This window comes from Hyperolius riggenbachi, chromosome 5 (genome assembly GCF_040937935.1).
Source record: "Hyperolius riggenbachi isolate aHypRig1 chromosome 5, aHypRig1.pri, whole genome shotgun sequence".
Lineage (NCBI taxonomy): Eukaryota > Metazoa > Chordata > Amphibia > Anura > Hyperoliidae > Hyperolius > Hyperolius riggenbachi.
The window spans coordinates 93,752,309-93,778,571 of NC_090650.1; the positions used below are offsets into that span (position 1 = coordinate 93,752,309).

Below are 26,263 nucleotides of genomic sequence, written 5' to 3' on the forward strand. Positions count from 1 at the left end.
AGAAAGAGATCTGTCTCTTGGTCGATCTGCCCGTACATCAATAGAATTATGGACACGTTAAGCCTCTGTTTGGCTGGTTGTGGTGGAGGGGCCTTAAGGTGCGTACACACGTCTGATTTTATGCCTGTTTGACGTTCAAACTAGACGTTTGAACGACTTGTCATTCAAACAAAAAGTCGTTCAGACTCCTTGTACACACAGACGACAAAACATTTGAGAAGCTAATTACAGCTAATTTACATGTCGTTAGATCAATGGACTTAATAGAACAATGGACTAGATCTAATGATCGATCAAACGACTTGTTGTTTTAAAGTCTATTAAGGCAAGTACACATGCCTGATTTCTTCAAACGACAGGTCGCTCAGCGGATCAGTCAAAACCAATACAATCTCCACCTTGGTGCTCAGATTGGGCTAACCTGGTATAGGTAGCAATTGCCAGTGCTCTTTCTCTGCAGGTCCACCACTCCTGCCAAAACAGTACTCCACCACTATAGAAAAAGGCACTCCACAGGCTTCAAACTTGCATTTGTGGTTTATTGAGCAAGACACGCTACATGTTACGAGTCTCCTGACCCTTCCTCAAACGCAAGTTTGAATCCTATGGAGTGCCTTTTTCTATAGTGGATCAGTCAAAACCAGCCTTATCAGCCTGCCGACAGACTGTACACACGAGGAAACGGTCGTCAGAACGGCCACCCCACGGCCGGGTCTAACGACCTGTCATTTGACGAAATCAGGCGTGTGTACGCGCCTTTAGTGTCAAACTAATAGACTTTCAAACAACAAGTCGTTTGTACACATGTATGGACATAGCTGTCGTTTAAACGACAGTTAGTCCACGGATCCGGCAAGCGGATCAGTCAACACTGCTGCTATCAGTCTAATGATTGTTCATACAGATGCCAAACTGTCGTTCAAATGACCAGTTTGAACAACAAGTTGTTCAGAAATATCAGACGTGTGTACGTACGTTTAGGGGAGAGCTCTACAGTCTCAGTCACAAGTAGTGCAGGTCTGCTGTTTATAGGGTAAAATCACGCCTAACAAAACACACTGAAGGTCAGATTAAGCAAAATGAATTGCTGTCACAAGGCAACAACATCCTGGAGTTTATCTGCAATGAACATTAATGGATCTCACCCAATATGCTTCTCAGGGTTGCTGCAGTTTTCTAATTCAAGGATTCAGTGACTCTACATGGATAAGGGCTGATTCCACAGAGGGTTTTCTACACCTGCCTTCTGTTTAGAATGCACAGACATGAAATCCCTCATCTAACGTGAGACGTTACATAATGCATGTTTGGTATGGACGTGATTAATAGAGCGGGATGAGAAGAGACTTGGAAAGTCTTCAGAGGATTATCCTATATGGCTGTAATCTAGAGAAACCATCATGTCCAAAAGTGACAACATTTTACATTAAGCCTTTTTTCCCTCAGCTTCTGCTCTTTTCGCTACATCCAAGATCTGTAGTTCATGTTTTTGCTTAAACAAGATGAGGACTTTCAAATTATCCTTCAATTAACATATCTGTGGCATAACCACGGGACGTATGCTCCATCAGATGAGCCATTTAAAACAAATGCTTGTTACAGCCTTTACCTGACCTTAGGAAAGAGATGGTGCTCTATAATACCTCAGAACAATGACAGACATTTAACAGCAGAATGGTGAGAAATAATGGCATGACGTGTAGTCTGATGAAACGTAAATCTCTGGTAATTGCTACATTGCCTGTCCTGGATTATGCTTGGAACACACTATCAGATTGTGCTGTTGGAGAATGCTGTGACACTGTCAATTTGTAACAGCAAACTGGGAAGGAAAACATATTGTAAAATATACTTAGTAACAACTTGAGACAGCTTATTTCAGCGCTGTGCTACGCTGATTTGGGCGTCGCCATAGGCCTTAATGTGAATAAAGGCTATAGAGATGCTCAGTGACTAATTTAGGTGCCAGCAATAGCCGAAGCTGAAATTAGCAAAAAACAAACAAACAAAAAAAAACCCTGAGGTATTTCTATAGCCGATTCCCAAATTATGTACCCCCCACTTTGGCAGAAGTTTGGCTACTCCAGGGTGAGCAGTCATCATCTCAACAAAAGCTTCAACACAAACAACAATGGACAAAAACAAAAGCATTCCCAATCAATTTTGATCAGTATAATAATCAAACATTGTATCAGGAATGTCTGTTCTCACATCAGTTGAGCACTGGCTGGAGGGCGTGGTGAACGGCTGCATAGCTTTGTACACCATTGAACGTTACAAAGCTAGCGGAGATGTGCCAGCTATCATTCTTCTGAAGCCTTGAGGGGCAAGCTGGTAACTAGATAAATGACTGATATCAGGGAGACAAGCGTTTACCTGATCTACTAAAAATCTAATGGTGTATTCCCAGCAAAACACAAGTTTGTGGCCTTTTAAAAATTATATTTAGGTATTAATTAGCTGTAATTGACCACAAACCCCCTTAAAAAGGAAACCAAATAAGGACTGACTTATAGATCCTGCAATTTTTGACTTGTCTTTGAAGGGATCCCTTCCTTAAAGTGGAACTGAACTCTTGCATAGCACAGTGAAAAGTCTTTGTTCCACATACAGTTGCTGCAGAAATCCAATGTTCTGTATTCTTGTGCTTGTTTAGCCAGATCAACGTCTCTATTTAGTTCTTATCAACTGTGAATAAACTGCAGGAGCTGTGCTGAGGCAGCTCTACATACAGTAAACACCTGCAAAGTGAAACCATCTTGTAAACTTTTTTTCTTTTTAGGATTTCCATAAACTGTAATGAAAAATTTGTTTTGTGTCCATAAACGTTACCATGGTGTGCCTGATCTTTTACAGTAGAAATGGAATTCTGAATTTAGTTCCACTTTAAATTATGGGGAGTTATCCTTATTTAGGATAGTTTTAAAACTTCATGACTACTGTAACTCCCTAAGTAATAAATAATGATGGTCACTGAGTCAAACACTTCAGAATAAATCAATAAACCATCAGAAATGACAGTGCGCACATTTTCATCCTGGTTCTTTATAACATGAAGTTTAGCCGATTGGGTATGACTGGAGAGGGGTGAAGTGAGTAAAGCGTTAAATGTAATATTGCCTTCTTAAAACAGGTGTTATCGATAATTTATCTTTAAAGCGGACCTCCAGAATGAAAATCCTGCAACCTTCTAGGAAAAAAAGTTTTATTTACCCCAGAAGCCTTGTCCCGCAAAGCAGTCCTGAAGACCCCCATCAATCCATTACCGCTGCCTGGCCCCGCCTCCCCTCTCTTCCCAGAGAAAACCGCCAAGACATCTACTACAGTAAATATCTTGGTGTTTTTCTCCGGGGAGACGGGGCCAGGCACCGGAAGTGGATTGATGTGGGTTCTTCATGGCAGCTTTGAGGGATAAGCCTTCTCGGGTAAATATAGCTTTTATCCTAGGAGGCTTCAGAATTTTCATTCTTACTCTGGACATCCGCTTTAAGTGAGCAACTGTAATTTCCCATGATGCATCACTCCTAAATATGCAAATGATCTCTTTATGCCCCTGGAAGCAAGGCTGCACATCCAGAACCACTGGTGTATATTGAGCCTATAGCTAATAGATTTTTGGTCTTTTTTAGCTCTTTTCTGAGTCACCATGAGCTATTTGGGTAGTCTCTAGAAGTGGTCCAAACCCTATCCCATACAGCCATATCAATCCATTCCATGCACTGAGGAGGACAAGAAAGTCCAAAACGGATGAATGTAGGTTGTATTGATATGGCTCTGTAAAATGTATTAGCTATAGGTTCACTATACACCAACAGTTCTGGATGGCGTACGTACGAAAAGGGCGTCGGGAAAAAAGGGCGCGTGGTATAAACGATAAATGGAAAATATCGTTTATAGAAATATTGTGTAGAATTTCGTTTATAAATAGTGTTTTAAGAATTTATAAATCACTAAATAATGTGTATGAGATCGGCAATTCTTAAAACGTTAATCTTCCCTATTTGTAAAGTGAAACTTATATTTACGTTTATTAAAAACCCTCCCTGTACCTATCCCTAACCTAGACCCCCTGTTGGTGCCTAAACCTAAGACCCCCCTGTTGGTGCCTAAACCTAAGACCCCCCAGTTGGTGCCTAAACCTAAGACCCCCCAGTTGGTGCCTAAACCTAAGACCCCCCAGTTGGTGCCTAAACCTAAGACCCCCCTGTTGGTGCCTAAACCTAAGACCCCCCTGTTGGTGCCTAAACCTAAGACCCCCCAGTTGGTGCCTAAACCTAAGACCCCCCAGTTGGTGCCTAAACCTAAGACCCCCCTGTTGGTGCCTAAACCTAAGACCCCCCTGTTGGTGCCTAAACCTAAGACCCCCCTGTTGGTGCCTAAACCTAAGACCCCCCAGTTGGTGCCTAAACCTAAGACCCCCCAGTTGGTGCCTAAACCTAAAACCCCCTATGGATAATAATGTTTTACAGACATTAATAAATAAAAAATGTAAAGAAAAAAATGTAAATTATTTTTTTGGGTGGATAATAATGTTTTAGAAATGTTTTAGAAATAGTGATTTAGTATCTTCATAAACGTTATTCGTCATGGGCTCATTTTGTAAACTTAAATCATCACAAACAGTTATAAATCCTTAAAAATCTCCGGGCGCCGTTATAAATCCTTAAAAATCTCCGGCGCCTATTTTTCCCTGTTCAGCGCCCATTAAACGATATTTATAATGGAAGTGAATGGGGCGCCCTTTTTGTCCACTTGTCTCATGCGCCCAAATCTACTGCTTCCTTCTGGATGTGTGCTTTGCTTTTCGGGGCATTAAGAGATGATTTGCATATTAAGGAGTGATGCATCCTGGGAAACCACCGTTGCTCACTTAAAGCTGAATTATCGCAAATACCTTCTGTTTTAAAAAGGCAATATTACATTTAGCTTAGGCTTTCAACATAGGGCTTTTTGGTCTCTTTTAGCCCTTTATACTTTCCTGGTTCTGGGTCACCATGAGCTGTCTGGATATTCCCTAGAGAATAACACAATTCATCTTCTGACTCCCATGTTACTGCTCTACTACTCTTACTGCTAAGCCCAGTGCTAAGCACTGCCCAACCCAACTTAATAATCCTCTAGCTTCAGGGTCAACCATTTCCCTCAATGGGTTCTCAGCATAGCTCTACGAAAACCTCTTTGATACAATTTTAAAAGCAAAGTACATCTAACAGAGCAGTTTGCTAGATGATTAATAAATGGATAAAAATCCAGAATTAAACTGAGATATATTCTTACCATTTCTCTTCCACCTGTGACCTCTTATAGACATGCTGGTGACAGCATTTCTAGATATCCTAGATGAGGTTGGAGCAATTTCAACCTGTATACTTTTAGTGCCCCCCTTCACTCCCTTAATGGCAGCTTGAGGCAGAGACGCCTTTATGGCATTTGCAACCTAGAAACAAAGAAAACAAATGAGGTTTATGTACTTGACGCTACAATACAAACTACTTAAAACCAAAATTCTAGAAGAAGACAAAAAAAGCAAATTATTGTTTTGGTTAACCCTTCTCCATTATTTTGTACCAGAGATTGGGAGGGAGAGAAGAATTACTGTATATATACACTGTATATTCTGGCGTATAAGACTACTTTTTAACCCTTAAAAATCTTCTGAAAAGTCAGGGGTCGCTTTATATGTCATTGATGCCGGGTGATGCGCCCTATCCTGTTACTGCCTCTCAGATCTCGTTGCTGAGGACTGTAGTGAAGCGGCGCAGGCGCACATGTGCGAGATCTGAGAGGCAAAGAAGGAGGTAAATAGGATACAAGGGCGGGGCCAGAAGGGTGAAAGAGGCGTGTTTTATGGGCACAGCGCAATCTATTCTTCCATACCGCTCTGATAAACAGGTAAGACAAGCAGAGCTGACCAATCTGCTTAGGGAGAGGGAGAGTTGACCAATCCAAGCAGTCAATTGCCTATATACGGTTATATACCGGGTACCACATACAGTACAGCACTAGTATCTGTTCATACATAGCACCAGTATATAATTATTTTTATTTTTAGTGCGTTGGAAGAAGGGTAGTCTTATATGGCAAGTATATACCAAACTATATTTTAATTGGAAAAGTTGGGGGTTGTCTTATAGGCTGGAATATACGGTATCTGGGGATTTCTCCAGCCCCCTCCAGGCTGATCTGATCGTTCCCTGGCCATCATCCGCCACCTGGATTATCTGAAATCTTGTAAGCGTAGAGAGAGAAGGCAAAGCCAGCACTGCAGTTAGGGTTCTTTAATTGTTGAAAGCTTAAAACACTCACAGTTGTGTAGTAGCCAGATGTACAAGCAGGTTAAGTGGGCGCCAGGTCTGAAGTCCCCTGCGGACGACCGTTTCGCGCCGAATGCGCTTGTTCACCGCTGAGGGGAAGTTGGGGCGGGCTGCCTCGACGTGGGGCAGCCCGCCCCAACTTCCCCTCAGCGGTGAACAAGCGCATTCGGCGCGAAACGGTCGTCCGCAGGGGACTTCAGACCTGGCGCCCACTTAACCTGCTTGTACATCTGGCTACTACACAACTGTGAGTGTTTTAAGCTTTCAACAATTAAAGAACCCTAACTGCAGTGCTGGCTTTGCCTTCTCTCTCTACGCTTACAAGTACATTGCTTCTTTCCTGCCGGAGCACGCAGCTAAAGAGGGCCTTGCATCCACACAGTTGCTATACAGTATAGCCTAGCCCAGCCCCCTGTTGCATCTTCCGTTGAGTGCTGGAATCCCACTTTCCTTTGTTTGCACTATCTGAAATCTTGGCCTGAAAGTCCTCCAGTCGGCGCATGCGCAATCTGGCCGCGCATGCTCCTGTCATTGGGAGCATTCTGCATCTGCGCAGGTGCAGAACACTCCCAGTGACGAGCGCGATGGGGGTATGTGTGCGGCCGGGCATGTGCAGAATACCCCAGATCGAAGGACTTTCGGGGCCAGATTCCAGACAATCCAGGCAGTGGAGGAGGACATCGAAGGTGTGATCAGCCTGAATGGGGCTGGAGGAAGCCCAGGTATGTATATTTTTTTTTTCTCCCTCGCTGTCTCAGGTTTACTTTGAGGAAAAAATATTAAAAACTATTTAGAGCTGTCGTTGTCAGTGAAGAACGATGCTTCACTACTAACTCCCCCTTTACTAGGATAGGGTTAATGCGACTACGGCCCATCAAGAGCCAAAAGAATCCTGAGATATCAATGGTATCTATTCCTGGGTTCGCCTGATGTTACAACGTGATAATATGTATGAAGCCAAAAGCAAGACTACCCGAACCTTAAAGAGAACCTGTACTGAGTAAAATTATTTAAAATAAACATATGAGGTAACTTCAAATGAACATTACATAGTTATCTTGCCATCAGTTCCTTTCAGAAGCTCACCATTTTCTTCTTACAGTGATCCCTTCCAGTTCTGACAACATTTTGTCAGAACTGAAATATATCAGTTGCTGCCAGTTATATATCAGTTGCTGTCAGTTACAGCTGAGAGGAGAACTGATGTGTCCATGTTTCCCTATGGCTCAAGTGGGCGATGTTACAGTTTAACAGTGTGCTGACCAGGAAGCTGTTATGGGGTAATAGCCATTTTCAAAATGGACGGAAAATTCTATTGATCACAGTGAACAAACAGGACGCATGGGAGGAAAAATAGATTGAGGAGTAGACTACACGGGAGGCAAGTATGACTTGTGTATGTTTATTTTGACTTTTAATTTTCAGTATAGGTTTTCTTTAACTGTGTTTATTCCTGCTCTCTTTATGACTACCCTTTTTATCTCTCTGCCTGATGACTTGCACTAGAACTGCAACTGTGCTTGTAAAATTTCTCTTTGTTTGAAAATTTTAATAAAAATATTGAAACAGGGTTAATGCGACTACAAAATTAATAAGTAAAAAGAGAATGCCATGAAGTGCTGATGGATAGGAAACCATATATCTTTTTGAAATGTTGTTCTTCAAAATTGAATCAGTTGCAAAGATGCAAGCATTAGTTGTTTATCTTTTGAAAGAATAATGTGTAATGGCCTTCTGTAAAAATCTAAATGTGGCCACACACGATACAATGATCCGATTTTATGTCAATTCCATAAAAAAAGGTTGCTTTCCTGTAAAATCTAAAAAAAAATTCTTATTTGAGCAAAAAATCCGATCAAACTTAACCCCTCTGTTCCCTCCCACACCTGTACAGCCCCTGATGTGCATCCATAGCCCCCCTGTTCCCTCCCACTCCCGTACAGCCCCTGATGTGCATCCATAGCCCCCCTGTTCCCTCCCACTCCCGTACAGCCCCTGATGTGCATCCATAGCCCCCCTGTTCCCTCTCACCCCTGTACAGCCCCTCTGTTCCCTCCCACCCCTGTACAGCCCCTCATGTGCATCCATAGCCCCTCAATTCCCTCCCACCCCTGTACAGCCCCTCATGTTCAGCCATAGCCCCTCTGTTCCCTCCCACCCCTGTACAGCCCCTCATGTGCAGCAGCTCTATAGTCCCAGGTGCAGCCTTCCTTTTCCATCTGTAGTCTGGCCTTTGATGTGCAGCAGCCCCTATTCTCTACATCCACTCTCCATTCTTGGGCAGCAGCTCCCCTAATGCTCTGGCTCACATGATCTTTACATGAGAGTGGTGCCGATTACTATGACTATCTTCATAAATGACTTTCTATAATTACACGAAAGAGCATTTTTGTTGGCCACTCAAGTCAACTCAAAATTGACAGCAATTTTCTGCTTACCAGAAGAGGTTCTGGGAAAAGTTCCAGCTGTGCCCTGTACAGCACATCGTCCAGCGCTCTGCGTGCGGAATCCCATTCTCCATTGTAGCTGCAAGACACGGCATGGGACAGTAAAGAGGTATGCATGATAACTCTACAGATGGGAAAATATATAGAGCCATGAGCGGCAAAGTCCACATGATCTAGTAATTTTGGGGGTGATCTGGTGAATCCCACTGTACTGGAGTTAGTAAGCGATTCAGTAAGCGACTATTTATGCCGCACAGTTTTTATAGTCTGTTTTGTGTACACTTTTTTCATTTTTAACAGAACTGAGGGTCTACCAGAGGGAAGTTAAAAAAGATAGCTGGCAGCAGACCCTAGTGTTCAGGAAACCTGCTGCAGCTCTGTGAAGGGTCAAATGACCAGTTTATCACCCAAGCATTAAGTAAGCATTAAAGTGTAAGCCCTGTTCCCACTGGACTGATCAAAACTTGATTCATGGAACATATCAGTTTTTATTTAGCATCAGTTTTTTCTCTGCTCCATTAGTGCGCGGGCAATGCGCCGGATCCGCCGCTCCAGAATTATAGCAGCCTCCTCGGATGGTGAGGGAGCAAATGGCCTCAACGGGGCTGAAGGAAGCTTCAGGTACGGTACCTAGAATTTTTCCCCTCCCCCTAAGTTACATTTTAAGAAAGCAGGTGGAACTTGAAAAATTAGAATATTGTGCAAAAGTCCATTTATTTCATCAATTCAACTTAAAAGGTGAGACTAATATATGAAAAAGGAACCCTTAGCAGGTGTTTTTGATTAATTAGCCCATTGGAGTCGGACACTTTGAGACTAGAATATTGAACATTTTCACAATATTCTAATAGGCTGAGATTTTGATTTTGGATTTTCATAAGCTGTAAGTCATAATCATCAAAATTATAACAAATAAAGACTTGAAATATCTCATATATTAGTTTCTCGTTTAAAGTTGAATTACTGAAATAAATGGACTTTTGCACGTTCTTCATTTTTTAAAGTTTCACCTGTACAATGGGGGAGGAGAAGTGGTGCCCAGACGAGATAAAGCACTTAAAAATTGTTAAAAAGGAAACCGGTAGGTGGCTTACCTCAAGGATGACACCGGTAAAAAGAGAGAGAGATTTATTTGCACTAGGCAACACATTCTGTGAGACAAATAACAGTGCTGGTCTAAAGTTAGAGCCTGGATTTGAGTGTCTCCCCCATTGTGTTGCCACCCTACCTAGGAGGGCGATCTCCTGGCAGCTTTTGCGGTTTAGCCTTTTTCCAGGAGATCTGTGTAGTGTGTTGGTCCCTCTAACCGTGTGGAGAAGGTTCTCCAAAAGAGAGTTTGGTTGGATACCCTCTATGCAACCCTATCTTGCGAGTACACTCCTTTATGACATTGTTCTCTACATGCTCTGAAAAGGCTACACAATTGGGCTCCTGTTTTAAATTTTTGTTTAAAGGTAGCGAATGGTTATCTCCCAGTCGTCACTTAAAGAGAACCTGTACTGAGTAAAAATATTTAAAATAAACACATGAGGTAACTTCAAATGAACATTAGGGCTGGTTCAGACGGACGTTTTTGCGGCGTTAAACGCGGGCTTTCAAACGCGACGTTTTTTTGGATCTACCGCCGTCTCATTCAAGTGAATGGGAGCGTTTATGGCTGGCTTTTGCAAGCTTTCATAAACGCCTGGCGGTTGATCCCGGCGTCGCGTCTAGTCCTGAAAGCAACATGCAGCTTCTGGAAGGCGGTTGCGTCTGGCCGCGTAGCGTTCGAACGTGCTCGAACGCCAGTGAAAGCTAGTGAAAGTCTGCAAAGGCGTCTGGAGGAGGGGACAGAACAGGAAGGAGAACCATAATTCTATGCGAAAGGAAGTGATGATGTGAAAGGAAGTGATGAGACAGGCTAGAGCGATGGCGACAGCAGCAGAGCGCAATGTGGAGCTGGGAGAGCTGGTTGAGCAGGTACATGGCCGCCCTGCCATTTGGGACAGTACCTGCAGGGAATACAGCAACAATGTACGGAAGGCACGCGCTTGGGAGGAAGTTTGCAAACATTTTTTTGAGCTGTATCCGGAGTATAGTGCATCTACTAGAGACAACATTTGTAAGTACATGATGCGGCTCACTGTATGATCTTATAATACATTGTACCTCCCACTGAATGCATTGTACCTCCCCACGGGCCCACTGAATGCATTGTACCTCCCCACGGGCCCACTAAATGCATTGTACCTCCCCACGGGCACAGTGAATGCATTGTACCTCCCCACTGGCACAGTGAATGCATTGTACCTCCCCACGGGCACAGTGAATGCATTGTACCTCCCCACGGGCCCACCCAATGCATTGTACCTCCCCACCTTACAATCAGGATAAGTAATTGAAAGCATATTTTTTTTTATGTACGGAACCGATGTGAAAGTTACACATATTTGATCAAGTTTCTCTGCCTTTGTTTTCCAGTAAAAATGCTTAAAAAAAAATGGAAGTCCATAAGGGACCGCTACGCGAAAGACCTCCGCCACAGCAGGGAAAGCAGGAGTGGGCAAGCTCCTAGTCGATACCGCTACCACCCACTTTTCGATCAGCTAGGTTTTCTCCGCAACACACAGGAGAGGAGAAGGTAATAAAATAACCATTCTTGTTTGGAAAACTATACTATCCAAAGTTAGTAGTTTTCTGCTTTTTCAGCTAATACTGCAAAATAATATATATATTTTTTGTATATCTTTTCTTATAATTCCAGAACAACGACAAATGCAGCTAGAAGTGAGGCACAGGAGGAACCTGAGGAGGAAGATGACGGCAGTATTGCATCTCTCAGTCAATCCTTGAGGTCATCATCTGAGAACAGAGAGACAGAGGAGGAGGACGACAATGCAAATGTGAGCACACAGTCAACATCCACACCGACTAGTGCGCAACGACCCACATCACCTGTGGTAACTGTCTCTAGACGGAATAGGCCCAGAACCGTCCCGGAAGCTGCTAATGCGGATGTCGTTTCTTTAATTAAAGATGTGGAGAAGAATGTTGCCAAAATAATGGAGCCACAGGATAGTTTGGGGACATTTTTTAGGGCTCTGGAAAAGGAGGCACGGGAGGTTCCAAAAAGCAAATGGGACGACATGAAACAGAAACTGTTTACTATGGTTATGCAAATGAAAACCACTAGTGCACCCACCTCAACTCAAACAACGCAACCTTGGCAAACTCAAGCAACACAAGAAGCAGGACCACCTTACTATGGCCCACCCCCCGGCACTTACACACATATGTTGCACCCTTACCAAGCAAGCTGGTATCCGTATAGTCAACAGCAAAGCACTTACGACCAAGGACAGTCCAATCTTCCAGCGCGTGCACCAACATCAACTGTTACCAGTTTAGAAAGTACTGCAGAGGCTGTATCTGCCGCTCTACGGATGCAGTCCAGGAGTGATTCACCAATAATAGACGACATATAACTACACTGCTTTGCTAAGTTGATTGTTACTATGTGTACGTGCCTTGTGTGGTTGAGGGAGAGATGGTCCATCTCCTCATGGTAGGACCATCTGTCTGTGGCTTTGGTAGGCTGCTTAGCTTCCCCCCAGGCCACAGGCAGAGGGTCCCCCATGAGGTGATGGACTGTCTCTTCCTCAGCCACTGACCTCCTTCTTGTGAGGCTATCCCCTGGTGCCTGGTAAGGTGTGTGCTATTTTTGTTTACACCATGTGTGGTTGAGGGGGAGATGGTCCATCTCCTCATGGTAGGACCATCTGTCTGTGGCTTTGGGAGGCTGCTTAGCTTCCCCCAGGCCACAGGCAGAGGGTCCCCCATGAGGTGATGGACTTTCTCTCCATCAGCCACAAACCTTGGCCCTCTCAGGCTCTCCTCCTGTGCCTCCTACTGTGTGAGCTACTGTTGTAGCACAGCATACACATTTATGTGCTCCCACTGTAAACACCATGTGTGGTTGAGGGGGAGATGGTCCATCTCCTCATGGTAGGACCTTCTGTCTGTGGCTTTGGTAGGCTGCTTAGCTACCCCCAGGCCACAGGCAGAGGGTCCCCCATGAGGTGATGGACTGTCTCTTCCTCAGCCACTGACCTCCTTCTTGTGAGGCTATCCCCTGGTGCCTGGTAAGGTGTGTGCTATTTTTGTTTACACCATGTGTGGTTGAGGGGGAGATGGTCCATCTCCTCATGGTAGGACCATCTGTCTGTGGCTTTGGGAGGCTGCTTAGCTTCCCCCAGGCCACAGGCAGAGGGTCCCCCATGAGGTGATGGACTTTCTCTCCATCAGCCACAAACCTTGGCCCTCTCAGGCTCTCCTCCTGTGCCTCCTACTGTGTGAGCTACTGTTGTAGCACAGCATACACATTTATGTGCTCCCACTGTAAACACCATGTGTGGTTGAGGGGGAGATGGTCCATCTCCTCATGGTAGGACCTTCTGTCTGTGGCTTTGGTAGGCTGCTTAGCTACCCCCCAGGCCACAGGCAGAGGGTCCCCCATGAGGTGATGGACTTTCTCTCCATCAGCCACAAACCTTGGCCCTCTCAGGCTCTCCTCCTGTGCCTCCTACTGTGTGAGCTACTGTTGTAGCACAGCATACACATTTATGTGCTCCCACTGTAAACACCATGTGTGGTTGAGGGGGAGATGGTCCATCTCCTCATGGTAGGACCTTCTGTCTGTGGCTTTGGTAGGCTGCTTAGCTACCCCCCAGGCCACAGGCAGAGGGTCCCCCATGAGGTGATGGACTTTCTCTCCATCAGCCACAAACCTTGGCCCTCTCAGGCTCTCCTCCTGTGCCTGTTGTTAGCACATCAAGGCTTTGTAAATATTTTTTGTACATACAGTTACATATAGTTCATATATGAATAATATTGAAACGGAGAATGTTTTCTGTTAAATTTTTTTTATTAAAAAGAAATAATTCAGAAAAACAATGTCAGTTTTTACTTTATTCAATGTGTATTGTTCCCCCAGGATTTTTCCGGGAAGTGGCAAGTGGCTATTGCTTCCCAATGCTACCCGCCCCACCACCCTTTACAAAGCGAGTAAAAGTAAGCATCACAATATGGACCAGCATGCCATATTTTGCTGCTTCCCCAAGGGTCACTATAACCGCATGCTTGTTCCCAAGGATTTTTCCGGGAAGTGGCAAGTGGCTATTGCTTCCCAATGCTACCCGCCCCACCACCCTTTACAAAGCGAGTAAAAGTAAGCATCACAATATGGACCAGCATGCCATATTTTGCTGCTTCCCCAAGGGTCACTATAACCGCATGCTTGTTCCCAAGGATTTTTCCGGGAAGTGGCAAGTGGCTATTGCTTCCCAATGCTACCCGCCCCACCACCCTTTACAAAGCGAGTAAAAGTAAGCATCACAATATGGACCAGCATGCCATATTTTGCTGCTTCCCCAAGGGTCACTATAACCGCATGCTTGTTCCCAAGGATTTTTCCGGGAAGTGGCAAGTGGCTATTGCTTCCCAATGCTACCCGCCCCACCACCCTTTACAAAGCGAGTAAAAGTAAGCATCACAATATGGACCAGCATGCCATATTTTGCTGCTTCCCCAAGGGTCACTATAACCGCATGCTTGTTCCCAAGGATTTTTCCGGGAAGTGGCAAGTGGCTATTGCTTCCCAATGCTACCCGCCCCACCACCCTTTACAAAGCGAGTAAGTAAGCATCACAATATGGACCAGCATGCCATATTTTGCTGCTTCCCCAAGGCCCACTATAACCGCATGCTTGTTCCCAAGGATTTTTCCAGGAAGTGGCATGCGGTTATTACAGGCAACATGCAGTAAGAAAACATACAACCATACAATTCACAGGGGAAAAAAAAAAAAAGGAATTTTTTTTTTAAATTAAATCTGGCTATATTGAAAGGGGTCTTCTCCCACAGAAGATACAAAATAGTTTGCAAATTTGTCACGGACAGTTCCAGCTGCTGAGGTGTGACGTACGAAGCTGCCAGTGTGATCTGTGAAGGCCGCATCCACAATTTCATCGTATTTCACACCTTCCTTTTCACGCACAAAGTTGTGCAGTACACATGCTGCTTTTACAACATTGTCTACATGGTCAGGGGTCATCACCAGAGTGCTGTGGAAAACCCGCCATTTGTTAGACAACACTCCAAACACACACTCCACAAAACGGCGGGCTTTGGTGAGACGGTAATTAAACACCTTCTTCTTTGTGTCCAGATCTCTCTTTGGGTATGGCTTCATCAAATTGACATGAAGTGCAAAGGCTTCATCTCCGACCATCACATGTGGCATTGGTTCCCCATGTTCCTGGATTGGTTTAGGCCCCGGGAGGTTCAAAGTACCATTGTACAACCGGCTGCCAATGAGAGACGATCGGAAGATGTTGGAATCTGCAGTACTGCCATAGGATCCTACATCAATCGTCAGAAACTTATAGTTGGCATCGACAACTGCCATGAGCACCACTGAAAAGTACTTCTTATAGTTGTAGTACCGTGATCCAGAACCACTTGGAAGTTGTATCCGAATATGTTTTCCATCCACGGCACCAACACAATTTGGAAACTTGGCCTTTTTAAGGAAGGAGTCTGCAGCATCCTTCCACAACTGCTCAGTCGGTGAAGGCATGAAGATTGGCTGCAAGACTTCCCATATCTTCTGGCACGTGTCGTGAACAATCCCTTGCACTGTTGATCTACCCAAACGAAACTGGTAGTGTAAGGAGGCAAAAGTCTCACCCGTAGCAAGGAATCTAGAAAAATGGGAAAAAAAAATTAGCCTTCACAAACACAAAAAAACACTTGTAACACACAGCGAATAAACTACATACATTAGGTGTACTCACCGCAGTGTCACCAGGAGACGCTCAGCAGGACTCACTGGTGAACGCATGTTGGTATGCTGCCTGTGAAGGGAAGGAGATAGCAGGACCAACAGCTCGTCAAAGGAATCCACGGTCATCCGCACGTAGCCAAAGAAACGAGCAGGATGTCTTCTGAGATCGTGGTAAAGGGACATAAATGCACCTCTACTGGATCTCTCTGCAACAATAGGATGAACCCACAGCCTCCCAGCACTCACCCTGTGACCCGTCGGAGGCCTCGACAGAAGCGCCCTGAGAGTCACAAGCTTCAGCTGAACAAGGCACGCTTGAATCTCATCCATATCTCCAGCAAGAAAAACGCAATTCACAATACAAACCAGAGCTCTGGGCAAAGTATGTCACCAGCACTCGGAGTACAGGAAGTACAAAGGTATTTCCGCTTCCTGCAGACACATAACCAAGCCCTTTCCCTTTAAAAACGCCCACTTCCTGTAAAAGCCAGCAAAAGCCAAGAAAACGCAACGCTAGCAAACGCTACTACATGAAAGCTATTAAAAGCCTGTAAACGCTTAGCAGTTAAACGCTAGCGTTCTTGAAAAAAAAACGCGGGCGTTTGAACGCGGCGTTTAAAAACGCTCCGCAGACGTCCGTCTGAACCAGCCCTTACATAGTTACCTTGCCATCAGTTCCTCTCAGAAGCTCACCATTTTCTTCTGACAATAATCCCTTACAGTTCTGACAATATTTTGTCAGATCTGAAATATATCAGTTGCTGTCAGTTATAGCTGAGAGGAAAACTGATGTACCAGGTAATGTCTATGTTTCCCTATGGCTCAAGTGGGCAATGTTACAGTTTACCTGTGTGCTGACCAGAAAGCTGTTATGGGTAATGGCCATTTTCAAAATGGAGGACGGAAAATTCCCTTGATTACAGTGAACAAACAGGACACGGGACAGGAGAAAGACCCTGAGGAGTAGACTACATGGAAGGTAAGTGTGACTTGTGTATGCTTATTTTGACTTTTAATGTTCAGTTCAGGTTTTCTTTAAGAATAAGTAGTCAACCGCTTTAAAGAAAACCTTAGAACATTCTAAATTTCAACATTTATTGTTGTGAAAGGTTGAAACGGCAGTGACTCCATATATACACAGCAGTTATTCTGTTTGCTGCACACTGTGCTGCTCACTAAACACTTCTAACTTGAAGGAAGTACTTAACTTCCTGTTATGTCATGTTAAATGAAAATGCCACACCACGTCAGCCTGGCTGATCTGTGCCGTCTCTTACCCCTCTTCTCGCCCACTTTCTCATGTCCTCGGCTAAATAAACAAAGCGTGACAAAGTGGAGAAAGTATTTTTTGTCCTCCACCCACACACTTCCTGGCGGCTAAACTTGTGCAGTCTATAGCTGCGGTTACCTGTGCATAATGGTTACCATGGTTTCAATACTTTGTCTCTAAGCTCCTATTTTTGAAGCCAACACATCAATATACTTCATGTTCCAGGAATAGATTTGCTTTCAGACATTTAAATGCCACATAAATTACAAGTTTGAAGAAACTTTCAATAAACTTCACCGATAATTCTGTAAGTAACTTGAGCATCTAATCTAAAGGACAACTGCATTCAGTAATAGGGTCAATGATATTGACAACAGAAGCTAAACATATTAAAAAAAAAATTAATAGAAATTGTAAAATTTTGCATCAGACTCAATCAAATTAGATATAGGGTATGGGTTGCAGAAGTGAATATAAAATGTGCAGAACTGACTGCTTCTGCTGGCACACACACGCTGCAATCTTGCTTACAGTATTTACAATGCCGTTGATGGAATGTTACCACACAGCCAAACAAAGCCACACATAAGGTGGCAGTTCAATCAAAAGCAATTAAAAACTCAACAAATGTCATCCCTACCCTACAATGTGGCATTGATCTGACTCTACTATCTAGAGGGGTATGTTGCTTATCTGAATATGGGGGAAGGGGCTACCTAACTTTTATTGGGGGGGGGGGGGGGGGTGGCTAACATGGCTACCTATACTTAGGGAGACTAATCTGGCTAACTGTACTGGGAGGGAGCTAATCTTGCGACCTTTACTTGGGGAAACTATTCTAGCAACCTATTATTGTGGGCTACCTATACTAATCTAGCTACTATTCTTGGGAGGCCAATATAGCTACCTACACTGGGAGGCTAATCTGGCAAGTACATATGAATCAGTCATCAGGAGATTTGGGCACAGAGTTAAGCCGGTAAATGGCTTACGATGCTCCTGCCCAACTCCCGATGGCATTAATTACTATTCCCCCTCCAGGTCGCCTTGGATAGTGGGGGTAAGCTGTAATTTGGCTTCCAGCTATTGCTGGCGGCAGAATTAGTGTCTTTATAGTAATTTGGGTTCTGTCTTCTGACTAATCCGGCGAGTACATATGAACCTGCCGCCGGGAGATTTGGGTGCAGAGTAAAGCTGGTAAATGGCTTATCCTGCTCCTGCACAACTCCCGGTGGCGTTAAAGGAAACATCCAAGTGTTTAAAAAAAAAAAAAAAGATCCACTTACCTGGGGCTTCCTCCAGCCCGTGGCAGCCGTCCTGTGCCCTCACCGCAGCTCCGGAGGCTCCCGGTCAGAACTACTGCACCTGTGCAGTACCGTCCTGATGACATCGGAGGGACCACGTGACCCGCGTGGTGCAGCGCAGAAAAAGCCGACCCAGAACCCGACCTTGCCAGGTCGGCTGCGCCAGCGGGGAAAACCGGAGCTTTGTTGAGGGCACAGGACGGCTCCCACTGGCTGGAGGAAGCCCCAGGTAAGTGGATTTTTTTTTTTTTAACGCTTGGACCATTCCTTTAATTACTATTCCCACTCCAGGTCGCCTTGGATAGTGGGGGTAAGCTGTAATTCGGCTTCCAGCTATTGCTGGCGGCAGAATTACAGTGTCTTTATAGTATTTTGGGTACAGTCTTCAATGAGCCATGCTACAGTCGTAATTCCTATTACAGCCTATGATGGCGCCGGCTGCGCCCAAATCTCCTGCGCTGATATCTGGCTACCTACACTGGGTGCTCTTCTTGGCGTGTGCGCGTACTTGTGCGCGTACTTGTGCGTGTACTTGTGCGTGTACTTCAGGTTATCTACACTGGGCTGTCTACATCTGGCTACCTACACTGGGGGCTCCTCTGACTACCCATAGTGGGTGTACCTCTCCCTACCTGTACTGGAGGCTACCTAATACTAAGGGGCCATTTCTAGCTGCCTATTGTGGGGGGCTACCTTGGGCAAAAAAAGTACCTTATTTTTTTTTAGTGGAGCTAATTATTAATGAAGTAATTATTAATGAATTCTCTTACAAGGAGTAATAAATGCCTGTGAGGAGCTGGACCATGAACTCCGGGGACACCGGTATTCTGCTCTTCACTCCTTTGTACTTTCTTGCATGTTGACGAGGATATCCGCTGACGCAAAGTCTGTAGGAAAAGATAGTAGCAAAGTTTAGTGACAGCAAAAATAATCAAGATGGAGCATTGAAGTAAAGGTTCCCGTTAACCGTGCGATTTTTAGTGTTTCATCTTAATTTCATTAAAGGATTTCCAAGGTGACAATAGTAAAGTAAAAGGAGTACATGCATGTCTGCATAATGCTGGGAATACACGGTACGTTTTTTTACTAAGAATCGTTCCGATTGATGCCTTCGATCAGAAAATTCCGACATGTCCGATGTTCCACTCGATTCTTTTCCGCTCGATTTCTCATAGAAGTGAATGGAAAAAAGATAAGAAAAACTAGTGGAAGATAAGAGAATCAAGCAGGAAATCGAATGGCTAATAGATCACGTGCCGAAGCGAACGCGCAAAACGTAACGTGTATTCCCAGCATAAAGTGCTCCTGAGGTGGACTGCATCCTCCATTTCCCCTGCACTCCATTGATCAGCTGTAACACATACTGTCGTTGGGTTGGGAGTTGTGGCCCTTAAACCGTGTAATGACCATGCATGCGCAGTTCGGTGGATTTACCTCATGCGCCTGCACAGCCTGGGCTTGAAGGGACACCCCAGCCATGTTCCTGAGAATGGCACCTGTCAAACTGCACATGCAATAAACTTCCGGTTCAAAGGCTGCGACCCAAAGTGGGTCGGCAAACCACAGCATGAATCAAAGCTGATCAGAGGAGTGCAGGGGGAATGGAGAACGCGGTTCGCGTCAGGAGAACTTTATGCAGACATGTATGTACTCCTCTTATTCTCTCATTATCACCTCAGAAATCCATTAAGATGATTCAGATAGAAAAAAAATCATACAGCATAAAAACAATTCAACCTGCAGTTACATTAAAAAAAAAGGATGCTCTGCCTCTAATTCTCTTAGCTATAGACCCTGAACAGGCATGCAGGTCAGGGGTTTCTGACAAAGGTCTGAATGGATTCCCCTGTGAAACGGCTGTCAGGCCATACATTTTCAAATGATGTCAGGTATGAGGATGAAATAAAGGTGACACTGCTGGAATTATTGGTTGGTGCCCATACCTGCTATACGATTGGCATGAATAATCTTTCATCTGGAGGCACCTGCTCCGCTCAACTGTCAGTCAAACATCTAGTGCAGATTCTCTTTTCTTTTCTACTATTACAATAGGTTCCCTTTAAACCAAAAGTATTTAAAGTGAATCTGCGTCCAGCTGTTTGTGGAGTGAGGCTGTGGTCTTAGTTGAGTATTGTGCCTGCCCTTTTCCACCTCACTGAGATGCTCTCATTGACAACCTGTTACTAGACCAATGCCCATTAGCTCGGTCATCAAATGAAGAAAAAAAAAATAAGAGTCTGCTGAATAATATGATTGGCTTGGTAATTCCGGTGCTCAGATGTTTCATACAATGTCAGAATTCAGGGGAAGGTAACCTACTCCCCAAATGTTTAGCTCATTTTACTGCGGACAAAGTAGTGGCATTTAGACACCTTGTACACCTGTTGGCCGGTCCAGACCCTGAATAATTGTTGCCCAAAATGATCATTGGTGATGGCATTGGGTAACAGTTTTTCGAAAGAAGTGCTGAAACAACTGCTATTTGGCCACAGTTCAGGAGGCGGTTCTGCTCCATCAGTGGAGGGATTAAAGGGGAGAAGCATGGGACACCTGGAGAGCATGAAAAGAGAAGAGGGGACAGTAAACTTAGCCATACACTTATAGGTGGCCACCAGATAGATCTCTGTCAGATCAAATCTGAAAGGGATCTATCTGATCTGAGCCACACTAAGAACAGATTTTTTAATAGATTTCAATATGAAAAACATTAAAATGCTATTGCGCCGTCTGATCCAGTGCAACGCTGCTCTCGACCCGCTGACCGATATCTTCCATGTGGAACAATTGACCTATTCGATCAATTTTGCCGGGAAAACAAATTGATCGGTCCGTCTGCTGCATTGATCTGTAGCAGATTTTTTCTGATATTCACAGGAAAAATTGATAAGTGTATGGCTACCTTAAAGCAAACCTGATGCGAAAATAAACTTATACGATAATGAATTAGTGTACTACAGCTAAGAAATAAAACATTAGTAGCAAAGAACAGAGTCTAATTTTGTTTCAAGTACAGGAAGCATTTAAAAACTTGAATTATCTATGCAAAAGAGCTTCTCTGAGCTATTCGACCCAACTTGGGTCCTGTTTTCTGAAGCACTTAAAGAAAACCAGAGATGAAGCACCCTCTTGTATTTTACCTTATAAATCAGTGGGAACATGACAGTAAACACCTAATCTGCTCTTTGTTTCATTGTTCTCTGTTTAATCTGACTGTTATCACCTCTGGTAAGAATCCCCGACTGAGCACTCAGTCTAGCTTTGCTACGGAGAGATGATAGCGGAGTCTATCCTCTCTGGTGTCTTTTCAAGCCCGAGCCTGCCCCCTTGTGGCTCTGCTATAATGACTCAGCTATAATTATTCCCTGCAAGCCAGACTGAATGCTCAGTCCGGGATTCTTATCACAGCTGATAACAGACACTTTTAGCAGTGAGGATGAAACAGAGAGCATGGTAAGTGTTTTCTCGAATGTTCTTACTGATATATATGGTAAAATACACAAGGGTGCTTCGTCTCTGGTTCCCTTTAAACAGCCAAGAAACAGTGATTAACAGTTTGAAATAAGGTTTTACTGCAGGGAAGTTCAAAGGGTAATTATTTCTGTTTTGTATTACAGCTTAAAAGACAGAGGCCCAAATGCAATCAACATTTTCTCACCTAGGTGATATTTTCCCATTTTGTCAAAAAATGCCTTTTAAGCTACCAGCAAGCAAAAAACAAAAACAATACTCAAAATAATGTAGTAGAACTTTTTCACCATCTGTTGGGTACTTTCTCAAATGTAAAATTCTGAAAAGTTATCTTAAAGAGAACATGAAAATTATCTCGTAGGATAGTGATGGCTAACCTTGGCATTTCAGCTGTGGTGGAACGACAAGTCCCATGGAGGCATTGCAATACACTGACAGCTCTAAGCATAACTCGGGGAGGCAGAGGCATGATGGGATTTGTAGTTTTGTCACAGCTGGAGTGCCAAGGTTAGCCAACCTGGGAGATCATTCAGGGGAAAAAAGTAATTGTATATGGGACAGAGTGTGGTTTCAAAACTGCAACTGTGACAGTATGATGCAATATTATTTAAAAAAAAAAAAGTGATATGATGGAAGATAAAAATATGAGAGACTTCTCTTTGGTACGAATGTTCTATTCATTATCAGTACTACACATACAGTCCCATTAGGCCTGTTTCCACTACACGCAGATTGGATGCAGAAAAACTGACTCCAATTAATGCGTATGGCAAAATCTGCATCAGAAAAAATCCTGATTAGTGGAAAAAGGTCCATAGGCATTCATTGGAGTCAGTTTTTCTGCATCCAATCTGCGTGTAGCGGAAACAGGCCCTTATATTATTAAGAAAATTAATGAATCCATAGAAAATAGTGGAAATATAATAACCCTTCTCATGTAAGCAGGTTATAAAGGTGTATTTTTTCTTTTGAGAAAAAAAGAACAATGTGAAAAGGGGCTGACATAGGGAAGGAAAACAGTCCACTTTCCAGGGCAGCTGGGAATATTAATCTAGATAAAGCTGCTCCCAGGTCTGCAGCTTGTCACTAATAGTGTCAGTCTGGAAAGTAAACTCCAGTCACTGCTGCCTAAGCAGGATAGGAGTGAGACAGTCACGCAGTACTATGCTGGGAGCGCAGAATCTCAGTAATTACACAAGCCTGATCTCAATCACTCCTCTCTGCACTATAGACAAACCATGTCCTCATTTATATTGACCTTTCCTGGGAAATAAACAAGTATATCTTGCACATAATGTTCCATGGACTCACCCTGAGGAACACAAGCTACTGAGTTAGAGAGGAACAGGGTTGGCCAAGGTATTGCCATTGTGCAGCTACACCTAGCACTGTGTTTCTAGATCAGATCTAGCTATAGTAAGCTGTCAGGTACGATCACCATAAGACAAGACTTTCTGCCTTGTAGAACTGGCTATTCAAATCTTAAATCTAAAATACTTAAAAAGGAACAGCAGCATATAAAGGTAATGCAATTAGGGCAAGTCTACGTATGCATTCATTAAAGGGTTACTTGAGCTTTAAAAAAACAAAGCAAAACACAGTTTCACTTACCTGGGGCTTCTTTCAGCCCCCTGCAGTCATACTGTGCCAGCGTCCTCCTTCCGCAACTGTCCAGATAGCAGCGGAGACCCCCTCAAAGCTGGCCAGTCGGAGGCTACTATGCTTGGGCGGCCCCGAGCCATGAAAACCCTTGATCGCACTCCCCTTACTACAGGCATGTCCTTCGAGGGCCGAGCTCCTAACACATTTTTGACACAGCTCAAATTAATTGATAGGACTGAATCAGGAAAGGTGTAGTCCATCAAGTAGAACACATTCCTCTCTTTCAGTCCATGCTAAACACTGGCTTGGATCTGGTGCTCCAGGCCAGGAGATCGACACCTGTGCCTTACTAGGAGTATTCTGCGTATGCACAATAACATTTTTCCCATACTGCGTAGAATGCTGCTGTGCACAGGGAAGCAACATGGTTGGTCAGCTTTCACGGGGTCGCCACTGCTGGCCAGAGGGTCTTGGAAGGACGGCGCTGGCACAAAACGACTGCGGGGGAATGGAAGAAACCCCAGATAAGTTTAACTGATTAGGTTAGGGCCCGTTCACACTGCAGGGGAAAACAATGTAAGTAACAGGAGGCAGTAAAATGCAAAAACAGATGGTAATGGATGTAAATGCATCCTATGCTATCAATAGGACGCATGTACACGGTCATATGGAACATACATGCACAACGCACCCGCCGGATTGCAAATGCAAAATGCAGACCTGCAGTATTTTTCCACAGTCTCAACACACCGCCGACTGCAAGCTTGAATTGGACGCAATGCAATCCTGTCCGTTCCCACTACGCATCTCACCGCATGAAAAATGATACCTTTCTCGCCAAAATTTGGCGCCGCCCTCCCAGCTCGACGTCTTGGTGACCAGGAAACATAGGGCTTCCTGTTGGTTTGCTAAAAAAAAAAAACATATGGGAATCCTACTACAACAGAGAAGATTCTCATTGATTCATATGTACCTATAAAAATCCTCCCTATTGCTGGGTAGGAAAAAAAAAGTTTTTTTCTTCTCAACAGGAAGCGCCATGCTTCTGTTCTCCGGGCGAGCAGGGGACAATTGGCAACAAGCAGGGAAAGCGCGGGAGACGAGAAAAGCGGCAAAAGTACTAGCGGTCAGCACACAGGTGGCAGCGCTAATGCAGCACACAGTGTAACCAGGGGAACTGCATCAATTTAAATCCTAAGCAGATGTGCTTACCGCAGCGTTAACGAACTCGTTGCGTTTGTGCTAAAGTGTGAACTGGCTTTAAAACCGGTTATATACACCAACACAAGATTGAGAGTCTATCTCTGATTATTCAGACCAGGGAGGGGTAAAGCTACGCTAAGCTAGGAAGAGAGAAAACACTGATGATGTCATCAGTGTGCTACTGCTTTTAACAGTCCAATCAGAAGATCTTCACCTATTTCCAAATGCTCTAGAGAAGGGTTTCTCAACTCAGTATTCAAGTCCCAGTGCATGTTTTGCAGAAAACCACAAACATTCACAGGTGAATTAGTGCACCAGCAGAGCTCATTAACTACCTCTGTGGATTTCTACAAAACGCGCACTTTTGAGGGGTACTTAAAGCGGATCTCAAGCCTGTTATTTAAAATGCAGCCTTCCTGTAAAAGAAAATTATAATTACCTGCACTGCCTCATCCCCTGAAGTCGTCCCAAAAACCCTGTATAATCTTCTGACGCCTAGCCCCACCTCCCTACCCGGAGAAAACCGCCAAGATGTTTACTGCAGTAAACAACTTGTAGGTTTTTTTCAGGGAGGTGGGGCCAAGCGTCAGAAGTCAGGTGATTCAGGGTCTTCGGGACGGCTTTGCATGACGAGGCAGTGCAGGCAACTATAACTTTCTTTTACAGCAATGCTGCATTTTAAGTAACAGGCTGGAGATTCGCTTTAAGGGCAGAGTTAAGAAACCCGGTTCTAGAACAGCATTTTTTTCAACATCATATCATGTTCCTCCAAATTACTGACAGAATATGTACCTCCAAATTACTGACAGAATTGGTCATATACTCCCATTGAGTACAATGCTAGGTACACACGATGCAATTTTCTGACAGATTTACTGTCAGATCGATTATTACCAACATGTCCGATTTGACTCCCAATTGATTTTTCAACGATCTTTCGTTCACTTCTAAGAAAAATAATTAAAAAAAAATTGATCGGAAATCAGTTTGGATATGTTGGAAATCGATCTGACAGTAATTCTGTCAGAAAATTGCATTGTGTGTACCTAGCATTACACATGCAACACGATGGGCCACATGCAACTGTTAATACAGAACAATGGAAACCAGACAAACCGTGGCTCCCCATTGGTCCACTAGGTGGGCCAATGAGAACCAGCCTAAAGCCCCATCTACACAATAAGATTCTTTGTGCGATTCGATCACGATTCTATTTATAGCAACAAATGCAGCAGCGCTGTGTAGTCAACTTTAGAGTAGAGTAATGTAGTTCCACCTCCAGAGATCCCAATAGGTAATTCTTCCACTCCTAAAAGTGCAACTCAGTGCACAAGAAAAAGGAGATAGGGACTCTCTCAGTGGAATAGATAAAATGCAAAATTTATTTGAGTATATAGATTCCAGTCAGATAAAATAAAACTCACATATAGAGGGTCCTACTCCAGTAGGAACCCTCCTGGCAACAAACGCTTCCCACTCCGTGTGGTACTACAGGTATCAGCGATCAGTGTGATATTGCCCGCTCTCGTCCCGACTAGTTTCGGCCTTCCGCCGTCATCAGGGGAGTGGAAGAATTACCTATTGGGATCTCTGGAGGTGGAACTACATTACTCTAAAGTTGACTACACAGCGCTGCTGCATTTGTTGCTATATCTGTTGTACTGGAGGCTAAGGATTTACCTCTACAGTGGCTGCAGTGTGTGTCTCTGTCTAAGAATACCGGCTGACATCACGTGAGGCGCCTCTACTAAACCATTGACGATTCTATTTGTGATCCGATTAAATCCAACATGTCCGATCGGGATTCAATTCAATTCGATTTGCCATTGTTT

At 44.1% G+C, this 26,263-nt stretch overlaps 1 protein-coding gene across 3 annotated transcripts in view; it reads right to left on the reverse strand.

Moving 5' to 3' along the window:
• The window catches only part of HYCC1 (hyccin PI4KA lipid kinase complex subunit 1), a 161,092-nt gene that overhangs the window by 12,411 nt on the left and 122,418 nt on the right, over positions 1 to 26,263 (reverse strand). For all 3 annotated transcript variants that reach the window (XM_068236002.1, XM_068236004.1, XM_068236003.1), the window contains exons 8-10: positions 18,929 to 19,045; positions 8,753 to 8,840; positions 5,278 to 5,437 (exon numbers count right to left, since the gene is read on the reverse strand). In XM_068236002.1, coding sequence (XP_068092103.1) covers positions 5,278 to 5,437; positions 8,753 to 8,840; positions 18,929 to 19,045 — 365 coding nt within the window. The remainder of the gene's footprint in view (positions 1 to 5,277; positions 5,438 to 8,752; positions 8,841 to 18,928; positions 19,046 to 26,263) is intronic.